Source organism: Bemisia tabaci, chromosome 8 (assembly GCF_918797505.1).
Source record: "Bemisia tabaci chromosome 8, PGI_BMITA_v3".
Classification (NCBI taxonomy): Eukaryota; Metazoa; Arthropoda; class Insecta; order Hemiptera; family Aleyrodidae; genus Bemisia; species Bemisia tabaci.
This window is the reverse complement of record NC_092800.1, coordinates 2260167-2282978: the sequence shown is the minus strand read 5'-3', so window position 1 is coordinate 2282978 and position 22812 is coordinate 2260167. Positions and strand designations below refer to the sequence as shown.

The 22812-nt window shown below is 40.9% G+C and overlaps 1 protein-coding gene across 1 annotated transcript in view; it reads right to left on the bottom strand.

Moving 5' to 3' along the window:
* The window catches only part of LOC109030132 (uncharacterized), a 135432-nt gene that overhangs the window by 21824 nt on the left and 90796 nt on the right, over positions 1–22812 (bottom strand). The window contains exons 10-13 of the mRNA XM_072303131.1: positions 16680–16889; positions 13553–13738; positions 11099–11525; positions 388–603 (exon numbers count right to left, since the gene is read on the bottom strand). Of these exons, the coding sequence (XP_072159232.1) occupies positions 388–603; positions 11099–11525; positions 13553–13738; positions 16680–16889 (1039 nt within the window). The remainder of the gene's footprint in view (positions 1–387; positions 604–11098; positions 11526–13552; positions 13739–16679; positions 16890–22812) is intronic.

Genomic DNA, 22812 nt, shown 5'->3' with positions numbered 1-22812 from the left:
TTTTGCAGGAAAAAAACCTCAAACCTCTTTTTCCCAGTTTCAACTTAACGTGGGTTGGTTCCTTTCTCATGAGCTCGGTCCATTTATTATCCTATTTTCATTTCTTTCTCAAAATCGCTCGACGTCTATTGTAATTTTCACTAATCTCCTCGCTGCATCTGTTATTTTTTTTCTTCATTCAATAAAACAGACATTTTCAGTTTCTTTCAGTTTTCCACCCCAAAAATAATTCCTCCTCCTTATGCAGGAATAAGGTCCAAATAAAGGGCCTACGCCTTTCCGTTAAAACCTCCAGTATCGAACGTTGATCCGAACGCGGCAGAAACGTGAAATTTCAAATTCATGACGAAAAGCGGAGAAAAATGGGGAAGCGTGAAAAGTAATAACCTCGACTGTCTCGTGGGAGGGCGGGTCGGGGCAGACGAGGGTGTGGAGCTGCGGGCCGCTGTGGATGACGATGCGGTTTTTCGTGTCGCACTCGGCCAGGCTCCTGTTGACCGGCTCCACCTGATCGCTCCCCGGCAGAACCATCCCCGTCATCTTGATGAACAGATGCTTGTCCCGCTTCGCCTCCAGCAGGATCGGCTGCTTCTCGCAATTCACCTGAAACAATATTCATTCTTCTATGATTTACTTACAGGAATAGAGAATTTGCAGGTGTCTGAAATTTTGTGAATTTCTTCTTTAAGGTGATTCGATGGACGCCATATTTTGTGTCAGAACGGCATGCGACATATTGCATCAATTGGTTCCATTTTTTCAGCTTCTCGTCATTTTCCTCCAATTTTGAGATCGAAATTCTGTTGTCAGGAGACTTAAGCACTCACTTACCAATTTTTACAGAGAAATTCAACATAATAAAGGCATGGTTTTTTTAGAGAGAAAATATCGCATTCGAGTGCAGTTTCGATATCAGTATTGAATGCGATGTTTTCTCTCTGAAAAAACCACGCCTTTATTACGTTGAATTTCTCTGTTGAAATTGGTAAGTGAGTGCTTTAGTCTCCGGAGAGCAGAATTGCGATCTCAAAATTGGAGAAAAATGACGAGTAGCCGAAAAAATGGAACCAATTGATGCGATATATCGCATGCCGTTCTGACACAAAATATGGCATCCATCGAATCACCTTAAAACGATACTGCTAGGAAAACTGAGCACGAGGATATCCTTCGTTTCAAAATTGGACAATTATTGGAGGAAATACGACAAAATAACCTAATCTGCTAAAATACACGTGTTTTTAAACGAAACATGTCGCCAGATGACGTCATAAGGCGGCACGTTTTTTCACTTTTAAATCTATATTTCTCCGATTTCCCATGTCGGGAAAAAAGTATGAAAAATACTTTGAACTCAGCTCATTAGGCACTCTCAGATGAAGCAATACAATTTTTGTGGGCAAATTCTCCATTAAAGGATCATTTACAAGTTAATACGCTCATAATGGTGTCTACATGTTCGGATAGTCGCGAGAATCATGTAAAATATTTGTAAACTAGGGGGTTGCCCCCGGCCGCTACGCAGCTATATGCTGCCGTGCTGAGGAAAATCGCAGTATGCGTTTTTCAGACGTTGCCAAATTTTCTTTGACTAATCACGAATTTTCGGGAAATATTACAAATATCTTTCGTACAGTTTCTCGGAGAAATTTGTTCCTAATTTAATCTAGAGTATCCGAAAATTTCCAGGAAAAATACTCGAAACTTTCTTCAAAAAATGATTCTTAGTCCGCGAGGAAATTTGGCAACTCTCGGATGTTCATACGATACAAAAAAGCACAAAATATAAAAGAAAAGATTAAAGTGCTGTAGAAATCATTAAATTTGACCCGGAACCACATTAATATTTACAAATACCCATTATATTTTCCTTCCGCACTTTTTTTTTATTAATTTAAATGAGAATTATCCATGCCGAGTGTGCAAACATTTCAAAATCATGAGTTGAAAAACGCTGACTCCGCGAGATTAAATACTAGAGCCTAACAAAGAGCGGAGCGGCGTGCTGCCAGCACGAAGCGTGCATTGGCGCCTACAAACCTAACAGGGATACTTCACGCATTGCGCAGTGCGTGAAGTATCCCTGTTAGGTTTGTAGGCGCTGACCAACCGGCCGCGGCGCGGTGTGCCACGACGCATCAAGCAACTATTTCACAACAGATGTGTTGCACAGTATCATACGAAATTGAAGGCGTTCCGACATATTAAGGATGATAGGCATCCTTTCAGAGTGCGGGCCTCCCCTCACAGTTAAATCAGGATACCACGGCACAAAAAGAGAGCGGTAGTCCAAAAACTCACTAAGTCCTAGCATCCGTATTTAATAAAGTTTAGCCTAATTTTTTAATTTCCCTAGAGAAAAAAAGTGACTTGATTGAGGCAAAAACATTCTTGATTATGCCGTCAAGAAGATTATTTTGAATCAATTATAAAATAGCTGAATGAAAGCTGGTTTTCGCTTGATGAAAATGACTTTTCTTTTTACGTAAGCATATTTCCTTCTCTAAGTAAGCATTATTTTCTTTATTGATTCATGAGGAAATCTTCTCGGCGGTAAATTGAGTATATTTCTGTTAAAATCAATTTAATTTTTCCTCAAATGAAGTTAAAAAATTATGCTAAACGTTATTGAATACAGATACTAAGGACTAGTTTAGATACTAGGACATGGTAAGTTTTTCGACTACCGCTCATTCTTTGTCGTCGACACTCGCTTTAAACTGCGAGGGAACACAAGAAAAATCTAAGAGCCTTTGGCTGAGGCAAATCAAAACATTTATCCGGTTCTGGTATAACAAGATGGGATTTCCCTGGAAGATAACTAAGTCCTGTTGCACCAAAGAGGCGTAAAGAGTTTTAGTGAATTTCCCCACATGGGATTGACGCTCCCCCATTTTAACCAAAAATATAAATTACATATTTTTCTCCGTTGGATCAAATAAACAAAGAAAAACAAGCAAACCCTCATTCTTCCAAGACATTATAAATTTTCATCCAAAAACGTCGTGAGCAATTGTCGTTTGTCATTACATGTGGACCCATTAACTTTGGGTCTCAATTGGGGGAGCGTCAATTCCATGAGGGGAAATTCACCAAAACTCTCTACAACTCTTCGGTACAACAGGGCTTAACTATCTTTCAAGTAAATCCTATCTTGTAATACCAGAACCGGATAAATCTTTTGATTTGCCTCAGCCAAAGGCTCTTAGATTTTTCTTGTGTATGATAACTTCGCGACGGCGCCGCGCCGGCGCTCCGCGGCGTTTCGAGCTACTATTTCGCCACAGAGGTGTTATCATACGAGATTGAAAGCACCTGAACGTATCATGATTGATGACATCTTTTTAAAGCACAAAGTTCCCTCGCAAATTAAATCGAGTAACATCGACAAAAAAAGAGTGGTAGTCGAAAAACTTACGTAGTTCTGGTATCTGTATTCAATAACGTTTAGTATGATTTTTAAACTTTATTAGAGGAAAAAGTGATTTGATTTAAGCAAAAATATACTCAAATTTACCGCCAAGAAGATTTCCTTATGAATCAATAAAGAAAATAATGCTTCTTTAAGGAAGAAAAGATGCTTATATAAAAAGGAAAGTCACGGCGCACATCAAGCAAAAACCCGCTTCCATGCATCTATATTATTCTTGATTCAAAATAAAAATTGTTTGGCCTCATAATCAAGAATGTTTCTGCCTAAATCGAGTCACTTTTTTCTGTAGGGAAATGCAAAAAGTATGCTACCCGTTATTCAATACAGATGCTAGGACTTAGTGTGCAAGGACTAGTATGCGTGGACTCTGTTGTGAAATAGTTGCTTGATGCGCCGTGGCACTCTGCGGGGAGACGGGCGGCCGGTCAGATCACGACGCGCATTGGCGCCTACAAACCTAACAGGATACTTCACGCACTGCACAATGCGTGAAGTATCCCTGTTAGGTTTGTAGGCGCCAGTGGACGCTTCGCGCTGGCAGCACCCCGCTCCGCTCTGTGTTATTAGGCTCCAATATTTAATCTCTCGGAGTTAGCGTTTTTCAACTCATGATTTTGAAATGTTTGCTCACTCTGCGTGGATTCTTCTCATTTAAATTGATTAAAAAAAAGAAAAGAAAAAAATATTGTAAATGTGAAGCTTGGAACTCGACGATAAATGTTACAAAAAACTCCCATTTGACGTTTTAATGTTCTAACGTGTACATTTGATCCATCCATTAAGCAGCTAGCTTGAATTTATCAATGTAAATCTTCGGAAATTAATGGCTCAATGGAAATAAATATGCAACAAAGTCAAAACTACTTATAACTTTTAACTTAAAAATACTGGTAGATGCATGAGGGTTGAGTTGAAAATAATTATCATATTTTGTCCTTTCAGAGACCCCATCACTGAAAAATCCATCATCGAGAAGACGGTATACAAACGGGGAGAGAAAAAAGCGGACATGAATTAAAAACTCCTGATTGATGATTTAAAAAAAGGAGTCAGCAAGTTCAAAAGCGAAAACGAGACAGAGGCTCCAACGAATTTCATCAAAACTTTGTCGCGCCCAACTACTCATTCCGGGCTGACACGGGATAGCGTGGTAAAAGGTGACAGTAACAATTCCAGGGAGGAGAGGAGAGGGGCGCCACACTGCTGTGCTAAGTAAAAATGCCGTATAACCATTCAAATGTTGCCAAATCTCCTCTCAGAAAAGATTTATTTTTGAAGAGAGTTATGAATACTTTCCCTTGAAATTTTTTGAATTTTTAGATCGAATTACGAACGAAATCCTCTGAAAAGTCGGAGGAGAGATACACAGAAATTTCCCCGAAAATTCGTGATTTGTCGGAGAGAATTTGGCAACGCCTGACGGCTTATACGGCGTTCCTACTCGGTACGGTATTACAGGTACGCTGCTGGGTAAAAACGCGTAACTGCAAAAGAAAACCCGAAGGAGTTGCGCGGTTCTGGCCGAGCGCGCTAATGAGTTTAAAGCGCGAGTCCGGGCTCCTCTCCTCTGCGAAATAAAAATAAAATCGGGGAGCAAAATAAAGGTAATCATCTCGGATGACCCGGAGGTAGGGAAGTTGACTCCCTTTTCATTTCTCCCTATTTACCCGGTTTTCAAACCGCCACCCTCCATTTATTTTGTTGATTCTACGGAATTAACGGCTGGATGCCCCCAGGAGCCCGAGCTGCTGGAACGAACCCCCGGAGGTGCCCTTCGAGCCCCGTGTGGGTAGTCCCCGCTGCCGCGTCGGATCAAAATCATCCCTTTTAATTTATTTAAATATGCCTCCAAGGCTATACTACAAAAACACACATTTCATGAATTTAAATACTTTAAAAGAATCTGAAGTCAATACTGCCTTGCTATGGAAAAACGCCGTATGAGCCTTCAGGCGTTGCCAAATTTCCCTTAACGAATCGATAGTTTTAAAGAAAATTTGTGAATATTTCTCTTCCAATTTCTCAGGTAACTTTGTTTGTTATTTGATCCAAAAATTCTGAAAATTTTAAGGAAAAATATTGATAAATTTTCACATACATAAACATTTTATCGGAGGAGATTTAGCAACTCTCGAATCTTCATTCGGCGTTCTTCCTTTGCACGGCAAAATAGCAAAAGGGATGCCAATCGGACTACATTTTGCATTTAGGAGTTAAAATTTCTGGCTCGTTGTAAAAAGATATATGTCTGAAGGGAAACAAATTGTGTATACGTTGTTTTTAAACTGAGCCAGAAATTGTAGTGCTTAATTGCAAAATGTCGTCCAATTGGACCTATTTATGCAAAGTGGAACTATTAGCATAGGGCTTGCGCGCAACATAGTTCCTTTTAGCGTAGATACGTGCAATTAAATTATTCTCGGAGAAAATTGTTGTTTTTTTTTTAAATAAAATAAACTCTCGATTATTCGACACAACCTGGCAACCAGGGATGTCGGGTAACGAAAATGTCGGAAAATCGAAGGTACCAAAAAACCCGCAAAAATGCAAATTCAGACTCTGTACCCACACAGCACAAGTTTGGCCAATTTTTATCGTATTTGAAAGACAGAATCCTATAATTGAGAAAAAATACAAATTACCACTGAAATACTTAATTTTTGCCTAAAACCCCAACTTTCATCGAGCCGTGTCCGGAAATGCCACGTTTCAGCGATAAGAAAATCGTATCGGATAATCGAGTGTTGGATGATCGAGATTTTACTGTAATTTCAGTTTGGTTCAAATAGAGGCTCCCTTTGATTTAAAAAGGATATAATTTCGAGGTATATTATGTAGTATTTCCTATGAAATTTGGTTTGATAACTTATTAATTTAAATCTAACTTTCTTCCTACGTTACGCGTTCAATAATTGGAACTCAATTGACCGCGTTAAGCAGAAAGGAACCAAGCCACATCAGCTATAGCCGAATTTAATCCGGCAATTTGATTTTTTACATACAAATGGTTGTGCGGATGTTTGTGCAAATTTCTGTGAATTTTCTTCGTTGTGCGAGACAAATTCTTCAAAATGTCCAAAGAAATCCGCACAAACGTTCTCTTGTAAAAAATTAAACTCTCCAATTATTATCTTTGGCAATTTCTGATGTGGCTCGATTCTTTCCTGCTAAAAGTGGCCCAATGATACTGCCGTGCTAAGCAAGAACGTCACATGAATATACGAGAGTTGCCAGATTTTCCACGGTAAAACAAGTATTTTAGAGGAAAGTCATGCATATTTGGACCACGTATAACAGAAAGGAATCAAGGCACATCAGCTATTGCCAAATTTTATTAGGCAATTTAATTTTTTATGAGAGAACTTTTGTACGGATTCCTTCGAAAATTTTGAGAAATTTGTTTCGTTCAATGGAGGAAGTTCACTGAAATTTGCACAAAACTCCGCACAACCGTTTTCGTGTAAAATAAATAAACTGCCCGGTTAAATTTGGCAATAGCTAATGTGGCTTGGTTCCTTTCTGTTTAACGCGGTCCATTTTAACTTGAAATTTTTAGAAATTAAACTCCGAACTAAATTGTCTGAAATTCTTCAAGAAAAGTATTCATGACTTCCTCGGTCTATTCAGTTTTTATTGGAAAGAATATGATCACGCCAGTAGGCGTTCTTGCTTAGTGCGACAGTATAGGTCACACCTACACTGAAAAAAAAATCTCGGTGTATTTACTAAGAAAAGGGTAAAATTACCAAGAATTCAGGGTTCTATTTGATCTCAGTTTTTTCTTGGTAAAATCACCACCTATGGAATTGGTAATTTTACCGAGAAATCTCGGTAAAATTATTGAACTTTCTCGGTAATTTTACTGGACCTTGGTAAAAACGCCAATATTTTTTATCGACTGTGGTAGAATTACCGAGATAAAATGGCAAAGTTACCGGGAATTGATTACCAATAAAAGTGATATTCTTACCTGAAAAAACAGTAAACATACCGGTTTTTAGGTACGCTTATCAGCCTGTCTTGGTAAAATTACCAATAATTTGTAAAAGAAATGAGATGGTAAAGGTACCAACGGACCTTGGTAAGAACGCCGAGAATTTTTTTTCAGTGTAGTACGACAGTATAGGTCACACCTAAGAATCCATGCATGTGCGTTTACAATCCAAGTTGGCAACACGGGAGGTCCTGTTCAAGGAGGAAAACGGGGCCGGGGTTCTCATCCTCGCTCCTCCAGTTAGAATTTATTCCCCCGACATCACCCTTTAGAAAACTCCCGGGATGGCCGTGGCAGGATCATCGCGTTTCCCGCCGGCTCAGCCATGGAAATCTCGGCGGAGTATCCTTCTCGCCCACTCGTTAGCCGGGCTCGCGCACCGACATAAGTTATTTCCATGCTCGCCCATGTGAGACCGGAAAAAACCTCCGCGGGTAAACGAACGGCACCCGGGAGCCCAACGCACCGGCGCCCGGCACACGGGAGCCAAATGATCTGGGGCGAAAGCAATATTCAGATCCGGTTCTCGAGACTCGGATCGCGTTCGGAGGCAGAGTCTCCGAAATGCGAGGGTTTATTTGAACGAGGGGGTATTTTCGTACTTTTTCTTTATTTTATTGGCACAAATGGACTGAGTTTAGCAGAAAGGAACACTGAAAAAAAATTCTCGGCGTTTTTACCAAGGTCCGTTGGTACCTTCACCATTTCACTTTTTTTTACCAATTATTGGTAATTTTACCGAGACAGACTGATAAGCTTACCTAAAAACCGGTATGTTTACTGTTTTTTCAGGTAAGAATATCACTTTTATTGGTAATCAATTCCTGGTAACTTTGCCATTTTATCTCGGTAATTCTACCACAGTCGATAAAAAATATTGTCGTTTTTACCAAGGTCCAGTAAAATTACCGAGAAAGTTCAATAATTTTACCGAGATTTCTCGGTAAAATTACCAATTCCATAGATGGTGATTTTACCAAGAAAAAACTGAGATCAAATAGAACCCTGATTTCTTGGTAATTTTACCCTTTTCTTAGTAAATACACCGAGATTTTTTTTCAGTGAATCAAGCCACATTAGGTATTGCCAAACTTAACCTGGTAATTTGATTTAATACAAGAGAGCGTTTTTGCAGATTTTCCTGAGAATTTTAAGGAATTTCCCTCGCTTTTTGCAGAAAATTCACTGAAATTCGCACAAAAATCCACACAGTCGTTTTCATGTAAAAAAACTAATCTGCCCGATTAAATTTGGCAATAGCGGATGTGGCTTGGTTCTTTTCTGCTGAACGCAGTCCAAATGACGGTAAAATAATTGAAGGAATTTTTTTTTGGTATTAAGTATTGCCCGGGAGTAAAAAGTTACGTCACGACGCTAGTTGCTTCAAGTTAACCTTACAAGCCTCTATTTTAAACTAAGTCAGCTGTCATAGGAATTAAATGATTGGTATGCACAATAGCTGTAAAATCTTCGATCCAAACGGTTCAAAGAGCAACTTAAACGCAGTGAAGAACTCTGTTTTGAATACGAATTCGAATGGAAGAAAAAACCAAGTGAAGTCAGACATTGTGGGCTAATTATTGAAATTTATACAGAAAACCATATACGAAGAGGAAAAGTGGAAAATAAAACGATCCTGTCGGCTGAAACGGGTGATTGTGTTTAAAAGGTAAAATGATGGACTAACTATAGGGTCTCTCATCGGTGGCCGTTGGTCAGTCTATTACTTACCCGATTTGTCCACTGCAACGACCTGCTTTCACCAATAGACTAATTTAGCGGCTACGGCATGGTTTAAATGTAAAAAGCTCATAACATTCTTCCTGATTCGAACCCTTTGCTTGATGGTGGTAAATTGTGCCCTAGCGTTTTGTACAATCAAAATGCTTTATATGCTTAATGGGTCCTTAATTGATTTATGATGACCGGTCTATGACTAAAATGTCATAAATTAACACAATTAATTCATGGAGAATTCGCAAATGAGGTTATGTTAGTTTGTTCTGGTTTGAGCTAAGATTTCGATATTACATCGAACGACACAGTTACTAAATCAGTCTATAGGGTTGCTCTATTTTCTCCCTTTATTCTCCCTTTGTCTATTGCCTTGTCCGTCGATGCCAATAATCCGCTCACCGCCAAATTATAATATCCCTGGTAAAAATTGGCAGTAGAATCTGTGTGCCAAAATACCATAGACCTACAGCCGGCTATAAGATTTCCAATAGCTTCTATAGCCGGCTAAACAATTTCTTATAGCCTTTTATAGCCGATGGCGATTAAGTGTATGCTAAACGTTACTAATTACGGATGCTATAGGACTCAGTGAGTTTTTGGACTAACGCTCTCTTTTTGGGCCGTAGTATCTTGATTTATTTTGCGAGGAAAACTCCGTAATTTTGAAGGATGCCTGTCATTCCTAATATGTTGGAGTGCTTTCAATCTCGTATGATACTGTGCAACACCTCTGTTGTGAAATAATTGCTTGATGCGCCGTGGCACGCTGCAGAGCGACGGGCGGCCGGTTAGATCACGACGCGCATTGGCGCCTACAAACCTAACAGGATACTTCACGCATTGCGCAATGCGTGAAGTATCCTGTTAGGTTTGTGGGCGCCAGTGCGCCGCCGCGCCGCTCCGTTTTGTGTTAGGCTCTAATATTTGATCTCGCGGAGTCAGCGTTTTCCAACTCATGATATTGAAATGTTTGCACGCTCTGTATGGATTATTCTCATTTTAATTGATGAAAAAAAAAATATGTATTAAAGGAAAATATAATATTTGTTTTGTAAATGTTAAGGTGATTCCGTATCAAACTTAATGATTTCCAAAACACACGAATTTCAACACAATTTCTTATAGCCTTTCATAGCCGATGGCGAAAAAGCAACAGCCAGACGATAAACTGTACACCTCAGCGATAAGAACCATAGCCCGACTGTATATTTTTTTATCCCTTCGTATAGCCCGACCATATGATTTGCTCCGCTTTCTACAGCCAGCTATATGATTTTCTATTGCCTTCTTTAGCCGGCTATAAGAATTCCTATGGTACGAATATATTGAAACGCACCTCCTATCGCCAATTTTTACAAGGAATCAGATTCTCAACGTTAGATTGCCCGAGTAGGATTTCTCAACGGAAAAATCGCTATATATTGCAATTTTTCGCACTTGCATTGCCCAATAATTTATCGCGATAAACGGAGATTTAATCTCGATTTCATCGACGAAAATCGATCACGATTCTATCGAACCAAAAATTGCGATGTGTAGCGATTTAATTGCCATGTATCGCAATTTTTAATACGATAATATCTCGATATATCGTCACCTTCCAGGCAAAGTATCACAAGCGCCATGCGACGTTTAAAAATTCCGCCGCCATTTTATTTTTTTACAGAGAAATTGTTCAACGAAGCTGTCCGAAAATTTCGCTGAATTGTCTTTGTGCTGCCGATAAAATTTAGTGAAATTTCCTAACAGAGATTCAACCAACAATTTCTCAGTAAAGAAATAAAATGGCGGCGGAAATTTTTAAACGTCGCATGACGCTTGTGATACTTTGCCTGGAAGGTGACGATATATTGCCACCGATATCATCGCGATAACCAACCGATAAAATCGCTATTGATCGTGATCACTGCTACTTGGGTGCCGAGGGTTCTTACCTCTTCGGGGGTGCGATGAGGCGCCTGGAAGTGGATCTGTCCGCTGGAGCCGAGGAACCTGTGCGGGCGGGTGCAGACGGGCGGGCGGAGGAACTCGTAGGTGCCTTCGAAGTGGATGCCGCGGTAGTCGTCGCTGGCGGACATGCGGTCGGCGCGGAGCTCAACGTGGACGACGTGGCTGCTGCTCTCGAAGACAAGCGGGAGGTGGGCGTCGGCGCCGGAGCAGAGGCAGTCCCGCGGGAGCGGCGGCGAGTGCGCGAACGGGTGCTCCGAGAGCCGCACCGTCGCCGACGCCCCGCCGATGCACTGCAGGTGCCCGCTGTCCGGGTTCGGCCGCGTCGCGCAGTCCGACCGGTTCCCCGTCGCCACCTGCAGCAGAGTGATCCGCACCTTCTCGCCCTTCTGGCCCTCGAAGCGGAACACGCAGCTGCAACAATCCAACACCTAGAGTTAGTTGCGGTGAAAGAGGTGGATTGGAAGAATTAGGAGGAGCAGTAGCATCAGGAGAGGCGGAGGCGGAGATTTGGCAACACCGGATTTCCTCCATTTAAGCCTATGCCAAATAATCGATTCTTGTCGGAGCACCTGGCCCCTCCCAAGTATCGATACATTTCCATGCATTTAAATGGAGGAAAGACAATGTTGCCAATTTGCTGGATCCGGCAATGAGGAGAGGCAGAGAAGTAGAGGGAGGAGAGGTAAGAAGGGTAGAAGGAGCTGAGATTAGGACAGCAGCCTAATGGAGATGTTGCATGTGTGAGGAATTTGCGATTGGACTGTTGCAAAAATGCAAAAATGACAGAGAAATACCGACAAGGCCATTGTGGAGGCTTCCTCAATGTTTATCTTCCGTCGTGTTCGTAAGGCGCAATGATACAACTATTCGTACTCTCCAGAATGCGGGCGGTATCACGTCACAATTGAAGGCGTTTTCAAATCTGCCAAGTTTAGATATCGGAACCGTCATGCCGCATCTTCTTCGATGCATAAGATCGATGGAATGACAGATCTTAAGAGTTAATGCAACATTCCTGCACACATATCCTTGTTTCAAATTTGCTCATTTGCTTAAACGCATCAAAAAGTCAATTTAAACTTTCTTCCTGTCTTAAGAATCCATGTAATTTCGAAACTTCAAACACGTGTTTCTCAAAATAGCAAAAACTGCACTTATACGCCTTGTCCTCCAAGCATGTGTGAGGAATTTGCGATTTGACTACTGATTCTCATGTAAAAGTTCGCGAGAAACACGATGGTGCCACTGGTTTTCTCTGAAATCAACTCCCAAGCGCAAAAGAAGCTCTCAAGTTGAGGCCAAAATGGAGAGGATATCCCACCCTTCCCTAAGAGTTCACCTCTACATCAAGACAAACTCTTCATGCAAAGGGTAGGGAGCAAATACATTGACAGGGCTGCCACTTTATTTGAGGACTCCACAACTGAAGACACAGCATCACTGCTAATGTATTTGCTCCCTATCTTTGCATGGAGAGTTTGTCTTGATGTAGAGGTGGACTCTCAGGATAGCGTGGGATATCCCCTCCATTTTGGCCTCAACTTGAGAGCTTTTTTTGAGCTTGGGAGTTGATTTCAGAGAAAACCATTGGCACCATCGTGTTTCTCGCGAACTTTTACATAAGAATCAACAGTCAAATCGCTAATTTCTTACACATGCAACATCTCCATTGTTGAAACTTTAACTGGCTATGCCAGCAAGTTAAGACATATCTGCACCATGTAATATGTCGATTTTCGAGTCTTGTCATGCCGACATTTTCAACAATCAGGCTCCAGATGCTGAGTCCGAAGTGACATTTTTCAACGGAAAATCGATATAAATGTTGCAATGTTAACAACGATAAATTTCTAGGATCATTAACATCTGAGGTAGTATCCTCGATTTTATAGCTCGGAAAATCACGATATTATCGAAATAAAAATCGCAGTAAATGGCGACTTAATCTCGATTTTACTGACGAAAATCGATCGCAATTTTATCGAATCAAAAATTGCGATATATAGGGATTTAATCGCTTTATATTTCTCAATTTTTGATTCGATTATATCGCGATAAATTGCCACCGATATAATTGCGATAACCAACCGGTAAAATCGCTATTTATCACGATCACTGCTACTTTGGGTTGGGGCGAAAAGGAGGAGTGAGAGCAGAAGCAATTGCAAGAATGGGCCTGTTGCAAACTTCAGTTAGAGCAAAAGGAAGAGTTGCTCCTTGTAGTAAATGGCTCACAAATCACGAAGAGCGCATTGGAAAAGTTTGAGATACACGCCTAACTTCACAATCTGCGTAAGAAATATACGTTTTTTAAAGCTTCCCGCTCCAAAAACGAATCTTCGGCACAGGTGAACATTCCGTAAGAGGAGTCGTTTCATCCAACGTTTGCGCTCTAGAAGACGGACAAAAATAGTCGGTGAAATTTTAGTCGGACAAACCTGAGATTTGTAGCGCCTCCTCTTCCGAAAAGGAAGACATTTCGTGGCGAGCGGAACTTGTGTGGCTGCTGTGGTTGTAACTGTTGGGTCTTGCTCTGAAACCGCCGAGAGCAGGGTCCTGAACCCCAGGGATCACCATCTTGGTGCAAATCCACGAACTCGTACAAAGCTCTGAACGAGACAGGCCTGTGGCAAAGAAAATCCCATGGTTATGGTAAAAGTGGAAGGTTCATAGTGATCAATTTAATAGCTGAAATTAAACTAATGGTGTAAAAAATTGCTGAATCTATTGCTATGTGTTAGTGTCTTCTCTAACTGTTTAACTTATTTGAGAACAATACGAAATCAACACTAATATCCCTTTAAAAATATGTTCAGTGAACGATACCAATCAATTCACATACGCTAGCGCGCCTGCATTTTCGTCTGATACTGTGCAATACATGTAAGGTGGAATAGTTGCTTGGAGCGCCTTCAAGAGTATTGCCTGGACTTGATGGCAGAGGATCACGATTGCCGCTGAATGCACAGCCTAGCGCGTGTGCAGTTACACATCTCCTCATCACTTACGGTGAGGTAAGAAACATTCATACCTCAAGTTACGACGTTGCAAGTTTTTCGCTGCGGGTCCCATCAAAGGGAAAATTCGAAGCATCCTAGAGACCAATAAATATCCGGAAAATGGTTTCTTCTGATATGTTGATGATGGGAGTTACACTTTGTAATGGATTTTGCAAGTTAGAACGGGACGCATATTACCTAAGGCTCTGCATGAGTTAACCCCTGTCCTTCAAATTTTTATTGAAGAATTCCTTACTACTTCAATTGGAATTGCGTCATTTCCTTTAGATTGCCAAACAAAATATTGTTAGCAGTAAGAGTGTTTTATGCAGTCTCATTGAATCATTCACGTCAATTGGTACCTGCTTACGGCGTAAATATGTTCACGAGCCGGAGCAGCCTTAACTAAATCCGCCGAATCTTTCACGATACGATTAAGGAAGGTTTGAATTAAATTAGCCAGGTGTTTGACAATTACGTATTTATTTCCGTGTAAACCAGATTTTATTTAAATAAATAAAAAATCACTACAAATAAAAGAATCAATCAGTTCATTAAAGTCCCGCCAATAATGCCTGATTCGATCCATTTACCGCAGTAGAAGGGCGTATTGCATTTTTTAAAAAAGGAAAAGAAGAATGATTGGTGCTTTCGGTGCTGACCACGGTAATTATTTCGGAGAAGCTCATACCATTATCCGAGTAAAGCTTTACCGCGGTTTAACTTTTCCACCTCAGATATACAGGAAGCAATTATCCGGTTTTCGTTCTATTAAGCCGGCACAAAACTTACTGCTCCAATCAAGCTTGAACTGTTTACGCTGAGCGAACGGTAATTCCAACGAAGAACAAATCCGGGACGACTAAACAAAAACATAAACTCGTTACCATTGACGTAAGAGTCGAGCCTCGATTTCCCGCCGCTGCGAAAAGCTGCATCAACTGCATCAACGTCTCCTCTTCGTTAGAAAGTTTTTCACCAAAGCGAAAGCTCAGCTTTTAACAATTGGACCGTTTAGTTGCCATGGGAATCCCTTGGCTGGAGTTGTGTACAGCAGGAGACTAAACGGTTCGGTTATTTGTCGTTTTCGAGCAAAAGTTTGTCGGAAACCAAGCGTTTGTGCCACATTTTGCGCTGCATGTTGATTGTTCTCGAAGCAGAATTAATCCGATTTATACACATTTTCGATTTTCATTCATTTTCTCTCTCGCGAAAGGCTCAGTATTTTTTTTATTTTTTAAAAAATCAAAATATCATTTTGAAAACAGCCCTGGATAGACGATCAAATTCCCGAACCAATTCCGATCAAAGTAGCATCAAAGGGTCGGGAGTCATCATTCTTAAACTCATTAATTTGCTTCATTTTAAAATGAAAACTTGGCAGAAATGTTTCCCTTGGCAGGAAATGATGAATGGTGGCACTCCGTTCTGATCTTACTTTGAACAAAAAAGTGCGGCCCGTCAAAATTTGATGGTAGATGGTGACCACCAGTCATCAGCATGTCTACTTTGATCGGAATTGGTTCGGAATTTGATCGTCCATCCAGGGCTATAGACTCAAGTGCTATCGGTTTCCCTACACAGAGAGGTACTTTGGTTATAAGCCAGAAATAGTATTGTCTTATTGCAAAACACACTAAAATACAAAAGACAAATTGGTATACAAGGCTAGAGGAGACACAAAACAACCACTACGTATCCGTTTTTTCATATCCTTATTGCAAAATGTAGTTCTTATACCTTACTTGCCTTATTCACATAATTGATGAAACAGGTGCAAAAATGACCCGAGCATTATTGTCATTATTATGTGGACAAATTTTCAATTTTTATGCACCGTTTTTAAAAAAAATCAACTTTTTCTTTCAATGTTTTGTTTTCTTTTTTTTTTGGAACCCCGTATTTGCATCTCACGTAGGTTAATCCCAAGTATAAGTGATTCTATGTAAAAACGGCCCAAGTATCAGGCATTTAAACACAAGTGTACTTCTCAAATTAGTCGTTTTATGCGAAAATGGCCAAAGTGTACCTTTTCTATTACTATTCTTTCTCATTTCCAACAGGATCTTTCTGTCTATTAATCATGCTTACTGAAACTTGACGATGTGACTAACTTTTTTTTTACCTCAACCAATGTTATACCTGATAATGTAACAAACTGGTACCGTAATGAAATATCCAATCCCTGCTTTGAGGAACCGTGATTTTGCTACTCGGGCCTTTTTTGCACCTAACCCCTCAATTTTATTCTGGCCTCGGTGCAATTAGAGAACACATTTTGACACAAGCAGAACTTCGTGCAACTTACAAGCAAAATTCATGTTAAAACCAATATGAGTTTTCCAGTGGCGTGGCGTGGCGTGCTTTGCGATATATCGACTGATCGGCCATTTAAACCTATAGATAAGGATCGATAAACAGGGTGTTCGCAGCGGACACCTTAATAATCGATTCTTTATCATGTGTTTAAATGGCATAACAATTGATATATCGCAATTCACGCCACGCCACTGGAGTTTTTCTCAATGCGCTAGGTTAAATGAGCGGGGAAAGAATGAAGAAATACCTGAGTGATGTAGATTCAGCGACTTTGAAGTCAAGCGTAAGGGTGTCAGCGGACGACAAGAAGCTTTCCGCCCGTGAACAAGGCCTCGAGTGATTTCGTAGGATTGAATGGTCGCAAGATCGGGGGATACTGTCCTTGCAGTATCTTGCTAATAACGTCAGATTCTGACCTCCAGCGTAGACGATGGCACCGTGACTCAGTTCTTTATCACTGCAAGCAGAAATAATGACTTAATGAGCAAACTTCATCGTTTGGGAAAATGTGGATCATGTAAAAACATGGATTGCTACCTACATGCAGGGTCGAATTCAAGTGGGAGGGAGAGAAACACGGGTCGCGACAAGTGACGGCAAATATTGCGATTTTTTAAACATTGGTACGGAAAAAATTACAAACAAGCAGTTCCAACGCCCAAGCGTTGAAGGGCGCTTCTTTGACGTAGCATATTACCACCAACCTTTGTACCCAAGGCGGATAAAGAATGGTGGTCGCATTTCGTACCCTCTGGACGTCACACGGTATCGGGTACATCGGGTACATGGGCTGGCCGAGGCCGGGGGGGCCGACTCAACCTCGGATTGCACGGCATAACCCGTACCCTCCTGACGTCACAACGCTTCAAGATGGCAGCCAAAATCGAAATGCGACCACCATTCTTTATCCGCCTTGCTTTGTACCCTAAGACTGACGAAGCTGGAATTTAAATTGAGATTCTTTAACCGCAAAACCCTTAAAATTTCAGATTGATCGCGAAGATCTGAAACTTTCCACAAGTACTTTGTGATGAATCTAAGTTGGTGGTGAATGGAAACATAAAGGATGCACTGTAAATCAGACGACGGGAAAGAGCGGCGGAACCTCTAAAGCTGGTGCGTCAACGCGATCTAGCGGACAGCGGCGTCGCGACGCCGCGAGGTAGGGCGCGCAGGTCGTGGGGGAGCGGGGCCGCGTGAAGAGGAGTTCAGCAGTGGGTGGGGAAGCGCGGGTCGCGGAGAAGAGAGGGACCGGCCGGCCGGCGGTGACATCGGCGCTGGCTGGACCCATATTCACGGCGTGAACGCCGGCAGCGCTAATGTCTCCGCTAACTGGAGTTGGGGGTCCTTATTCATTCTCTTGGTCCATGACATAACCTTAAACCTTCCGCTCAATGCCGCAAACAGCTGACGTGTCGATGCTGCGCCAAGAAAATGAACCAATCACAAAGTAGCACAGTAATACGTCACTAAAATGAAGAGATCACGTGACTGTTCGTAATATTTTCAAATCGATCTGAAAGTACTGCCTCGGATATAAGTATTTAAAGCATAAGGAGGCCCTAAAATACTTTAACCAGGTAATACGTCCGTGCGAGATTGTTATGCTTAAAAGCAAAACATTTCACGAAAACTTTTACGAATACCAGATGCAGAAAAAAATCCAATTTTCCCGGGTGTACCAGAATGGCGTCATTACCCATAAGGCAAAAGGGCATGTAGTATAGTACATGTTACATCGGGGGAGTCGAACGGTTGGAAAGGGCGCATCTGGTACCCAGAAGCGCCCAAAAAGAAAAGGTGGCAAAATCTCGGATTCACAGAGTAAAAATATTCTAATTCCTAATTTTGCGTCTTTCGGTGGTGCAAGTGACAGCTTTAATTATTCTGTCTTATGTCTCATTAAGCCTCCTTCCCCTGCCTTGAAGTGTTAACAAAATATTCCTTATAAAGAGAAGAAAAATCACTGAAATTATAAACAATACTTCCTCTCTACCCTAGGGGAGCGAGAAAGTAAAAAATGACGTTCAGCAGTTTTCCATGTAGAAATAAAGTACGACAGGAAGTCTGCAACGCCGCAAACCAAGATATGCATCTCTGCAGGTTCACAATTGATATTTTTCTTTTTACTATATTTTTTAATAGGTTTCATTTCATTCATGAAATTAGGGCTCGAATGATAATGAAACTTACATAGCGAGACGGGTTGAAATATTTTGTCAAAATAGTAATTACCACGTAACATAGTTCTAGCGTATTTTTGTCCACCTCTAAAATCCTTAAAAAAGTTGCAAACTTATTGCAAATTATATTCTGTGTAAGAAAAGCGCACCAGGTATACACTTTTGATGTTCTCTTTAATAATGTCTTCTTCTATTATTATTTACTCCCAAAACAAGAGCCTGGTAAAAATTGGCAGTAGAATCTGTGTTCCAAAATACCATAGACCTACAGCCGGCTATAAGATTTCCAATAGCTTCTATAGCCGGCTACACAATTTCTTATAGCCTTTCATCGGCGATGGCGATTAAGCAACAGCCAGGCGATAAAGTGTATGCTGAACGTGACTAATTACGGATGCGAGGACTTAGTGAGTTTTTGGAATACTGCTCTCTTTTTGGGCCGTAGTATCTGGATTTATTTTGCGAGGAAAGCTCCGTACTTTTGATGGATGCTTGACATTACTAATATATTAGAGCGCCTTCAGTTTCGTATGATACTGTGCAATACCTCTGGTGTAAAATAGTTGCTTCAAGCGCCGCACGGTGGATCGAGTCAATGGGAGAGGTCGGTCATGGAGCGTTGCGCTTCCAATGTTACGAGGATAACGAATATTCCTGGTCATTTGATCGATTATGTACCACTTATCTCATGTAATTTTTCGCGTAGAATTCATTTTTGATGTTATTTTTTGTGAACAACGTACCTGAAGACCCGTATTTGTGCATTTTGTCGGGAAAACTATACAGGTGCAAAGTTTAGGCGTCTGTGTTTTACTTCGTAGGACGGAGTTTTTAATTTTTCATGATGGAAGAGGATAAATTATGAATAAAATTATGAAAACTTACTAATAAGTGTCACAAATACGCAAAAATACCTCCCCAGTTATGAGCTGCTGCATCAGATAAATCATTCCCTTCATTGCAAAGTTAATTTCGAAACTTTGTCATAAGATATCATTCTTATGCATAAAGATCGGTGAAAAAACAAATGAAATACATTTATGAATTCTTTGAAAATATTCAAGACCACTTTTACTTTAAATTCATATTTACATTCAGAGGACGGAACAGGGACTTAGAGTAGGAAAAACACTAGATGGCTAGAAAAAAAAGAAAAGAAAAAAAAATTTAAACATGTAACAGTCATCTGTCATCTGCTTCTCCTTATTCTTCTTCTTCATATTCAATTCCCCATCACTCTCATCCTCGTCTTCCGCTCTCAAACCGCATCAAACTTAAAAAACAAGCAACGCAAAAAACCGCAAAAATTCCAAAATTTCCCGGGCTTGTAACGTTAAAACGTACTCGCAGTGTAATTAGTTTCGCACTAACTGCACTTTGTTTACATCGAAGTAGGTGAAAAATTAAAAAATATGTACGTATTTGAAAGAAGCATCAGTTATCAGAGTTCACCAGTGACCGGTCGCGCGCGATCGCGGAGGCCAACAGATAAAATGGCATCATAGTCAGGGGCCAGGCAAGTAAAGGGGGGGGGGGGTTACTTGCTAAAAGTTTCCTCAAGCTAGCTATCTACGCATACGTCCCAAAAATTCTTTCTATAAGGAATATAAAGGGATGTCCGAGTGAAAATATGCCCGATTTTTTTTTTTTAGTTCTCCTATAGATATGTAGTTTAGGAAATATATAAATATGAAAATACGAACAACGGGCCAAAGAGCACGTCTTGATGGTGAAACTTGTTTTTCAGTTTCTGATGAACAGGAATCATACCTACCTGGGTCATTTAGCAGTTACGAGAGTTCACTGGTCGCTTGATTTTCGAGATAAAGCTCGCGCGCAATCTCGGAATGCAACAGAAAAAGTGATGTCACGGCCAAAGTGGCGCAAAGTGGCACCCAAATTTTGCGGGATCGTATTCTCAGGACTCCTACGAACATGCCTGTACAAATTTTTCTGGCGGATGGTGGCGGATGGGTAGTTAAAAGTTTACCTAAACTTTTTTTTTCGCTTTTAGAGATGAGCACATTAGCGCAAACATAATCATTAGAAAAATGGGCCGAATACAAAAAATTACTAGTGCAATGTGTTCTCCAGACTCTGAAGAACAAGAATATGTCAATGAAACTAGCATTAATTTAAACAGAAGCAAGCTAAGTGCCGCGGCAGCTCACCGGTCGCTTGATTTTCGAGATAAGGCTCGCGCACAATCTCGGAACGCAACAGAAAAAGTGACGTCACGGTCAAAGTGGCGCAAAGTGGCACCCAAATTTTGCGGGATCGTATTCTCAGGACTCCTACGAACATGCCTGTACAAATTTTTCTGGCGGATGGTGGCGGATGGGTAGTTAAAAGTTTACCTAAACTTTTTTTTTTCGCTTTTAGAGATGAGCACATTAGCGCAAACATAATCATTAGAAAAATGGGCCGAATACAAAACAAGCAGGAAGCTCCAACGCATTGGCGTCGGAGAGCGGCTCTGGGGGCAGTAGTTGTAGTCAAGAATGAGGGCCTAGACACATTTTGTCATTGATGTACAATCCGACAACTGTCGATTCAATCAACGAAAACGATTCAAACTGTCGAATCGCCCCGATGGCCACGATAGTTGTTAGACGTTTACGGTTTCCCTGGTAACCTTTGTTTGCTATCAGCTGATATCAAGTAATATGACTAGGGAGCTCCAACCCAGTGGTTAAAGCTTCCTTAACCGCGAAAACTTTAAAATTCAAATTTTCAAATTTTGAACGTAAAGTACATTTTTTCCATCACGAGATAAAAGCACAAACAAGTTTTGAATTGTTGACTGTATCACCATGATTCCAAAAATACAATACACAACATAGCATTGACTAACAATAAAACAGTATGCAATAAAATAAAGTCATGACAAGGAACATAGCCGAAAATGGCGCCGATTCCCATCAACCAACGCGCGGTCTCTACAATGTAACATGCTGCATTGATACTCCCCAGCTGGGACCGTCCGGAATAGCAGCTCTAGTGCAAGCACCAGAGCCGCTAAAATTACTAGTGCAATGTGTTCTCCAGACTCTGAAGAACAAGAATATGTCAATGAAATTAGAATTAATTTAAACAGAAGCAAGTTAAATGGAATAGAAAGACTCGGACGATTTGTCGCTAAAATAAAAAGTTACGCAAAGCCCCTCTTTGATGCCTTCGGTCACAAAAATGAACATGTTTCGTTCCAAATCAATGTCAGATCCTTAAAATATAACTCTTGAGGAACACTTTTGACCCTTAAAAAATGCGATTCGCCCGAATCGCCCATGACCGACCTGTACCATTGACTCGATCCACCGTGCGCCGTGGCAGGCGGGCAGCCAGCGCGAAACACGCATTGGCGCCTACAAACCTAACAGGGATACTTCACGCGTTGCGCAATGCGTGAAGTATCCCTGTTAGGTTTGTAGGCGCCAGTGCGCCGCCGCGCCGCTCCGTTTTGTGTTAGGCTCTAATATTTAATCTGGCGGAGTCAGCGTTATTCAACTCATGATTTTGAAATTTTTGCACATCCTGTATGGATTATTCTCATTTTAATTGATGAAAAAAAAATATGTATTAAAGGAAAATATAATGTGTGTTTTGTAAATATGAAGTTGGTTCCGTATCAGACTTAACGATTTCCAAAGCACACACATTTCTACACAATTTCTTATAGCCTTTTAAAATCGATGGCGAAAAAGCAACAGCCAGGCGATAAAGTGTAAAGCCCGGCAATAGCCCGGCTGCATAATTTTGAAATTTTGAAACGTATTTTGAAACGCAGCTCTAATCGCCGATTTTTACCAGGGCGATCAGAGTGAAGATATCTTAAATGTGTACCTTTTGAATTGGTTGATCGCGCATTCTGACGAAAAAGTCTTACGCCGAGAACCGTATTATTTCCCATTTTTCCAACGATATTCCGCATATTGAAAGTAAAACCCTACGATTTGACAACATGTGACAGTACCTTTTCCGGATGAAAAATTACTGGATAATCGGAAGCCACATCAGAGCGTTCCCTTCCCTCCCCCGTGCTCGGGTGGAAAACACGTTAACGCATAATATAAATACGTACAAAGTAGGAAACAACAAACCCGTAAAAAATGAATTGAAAAACTCAAAGCGCAAAAACGTGACTTTTTTGTCCGATAAGAGGTGCAGAAATGAGCAAACTTTTTCCGCCCGCAGCAG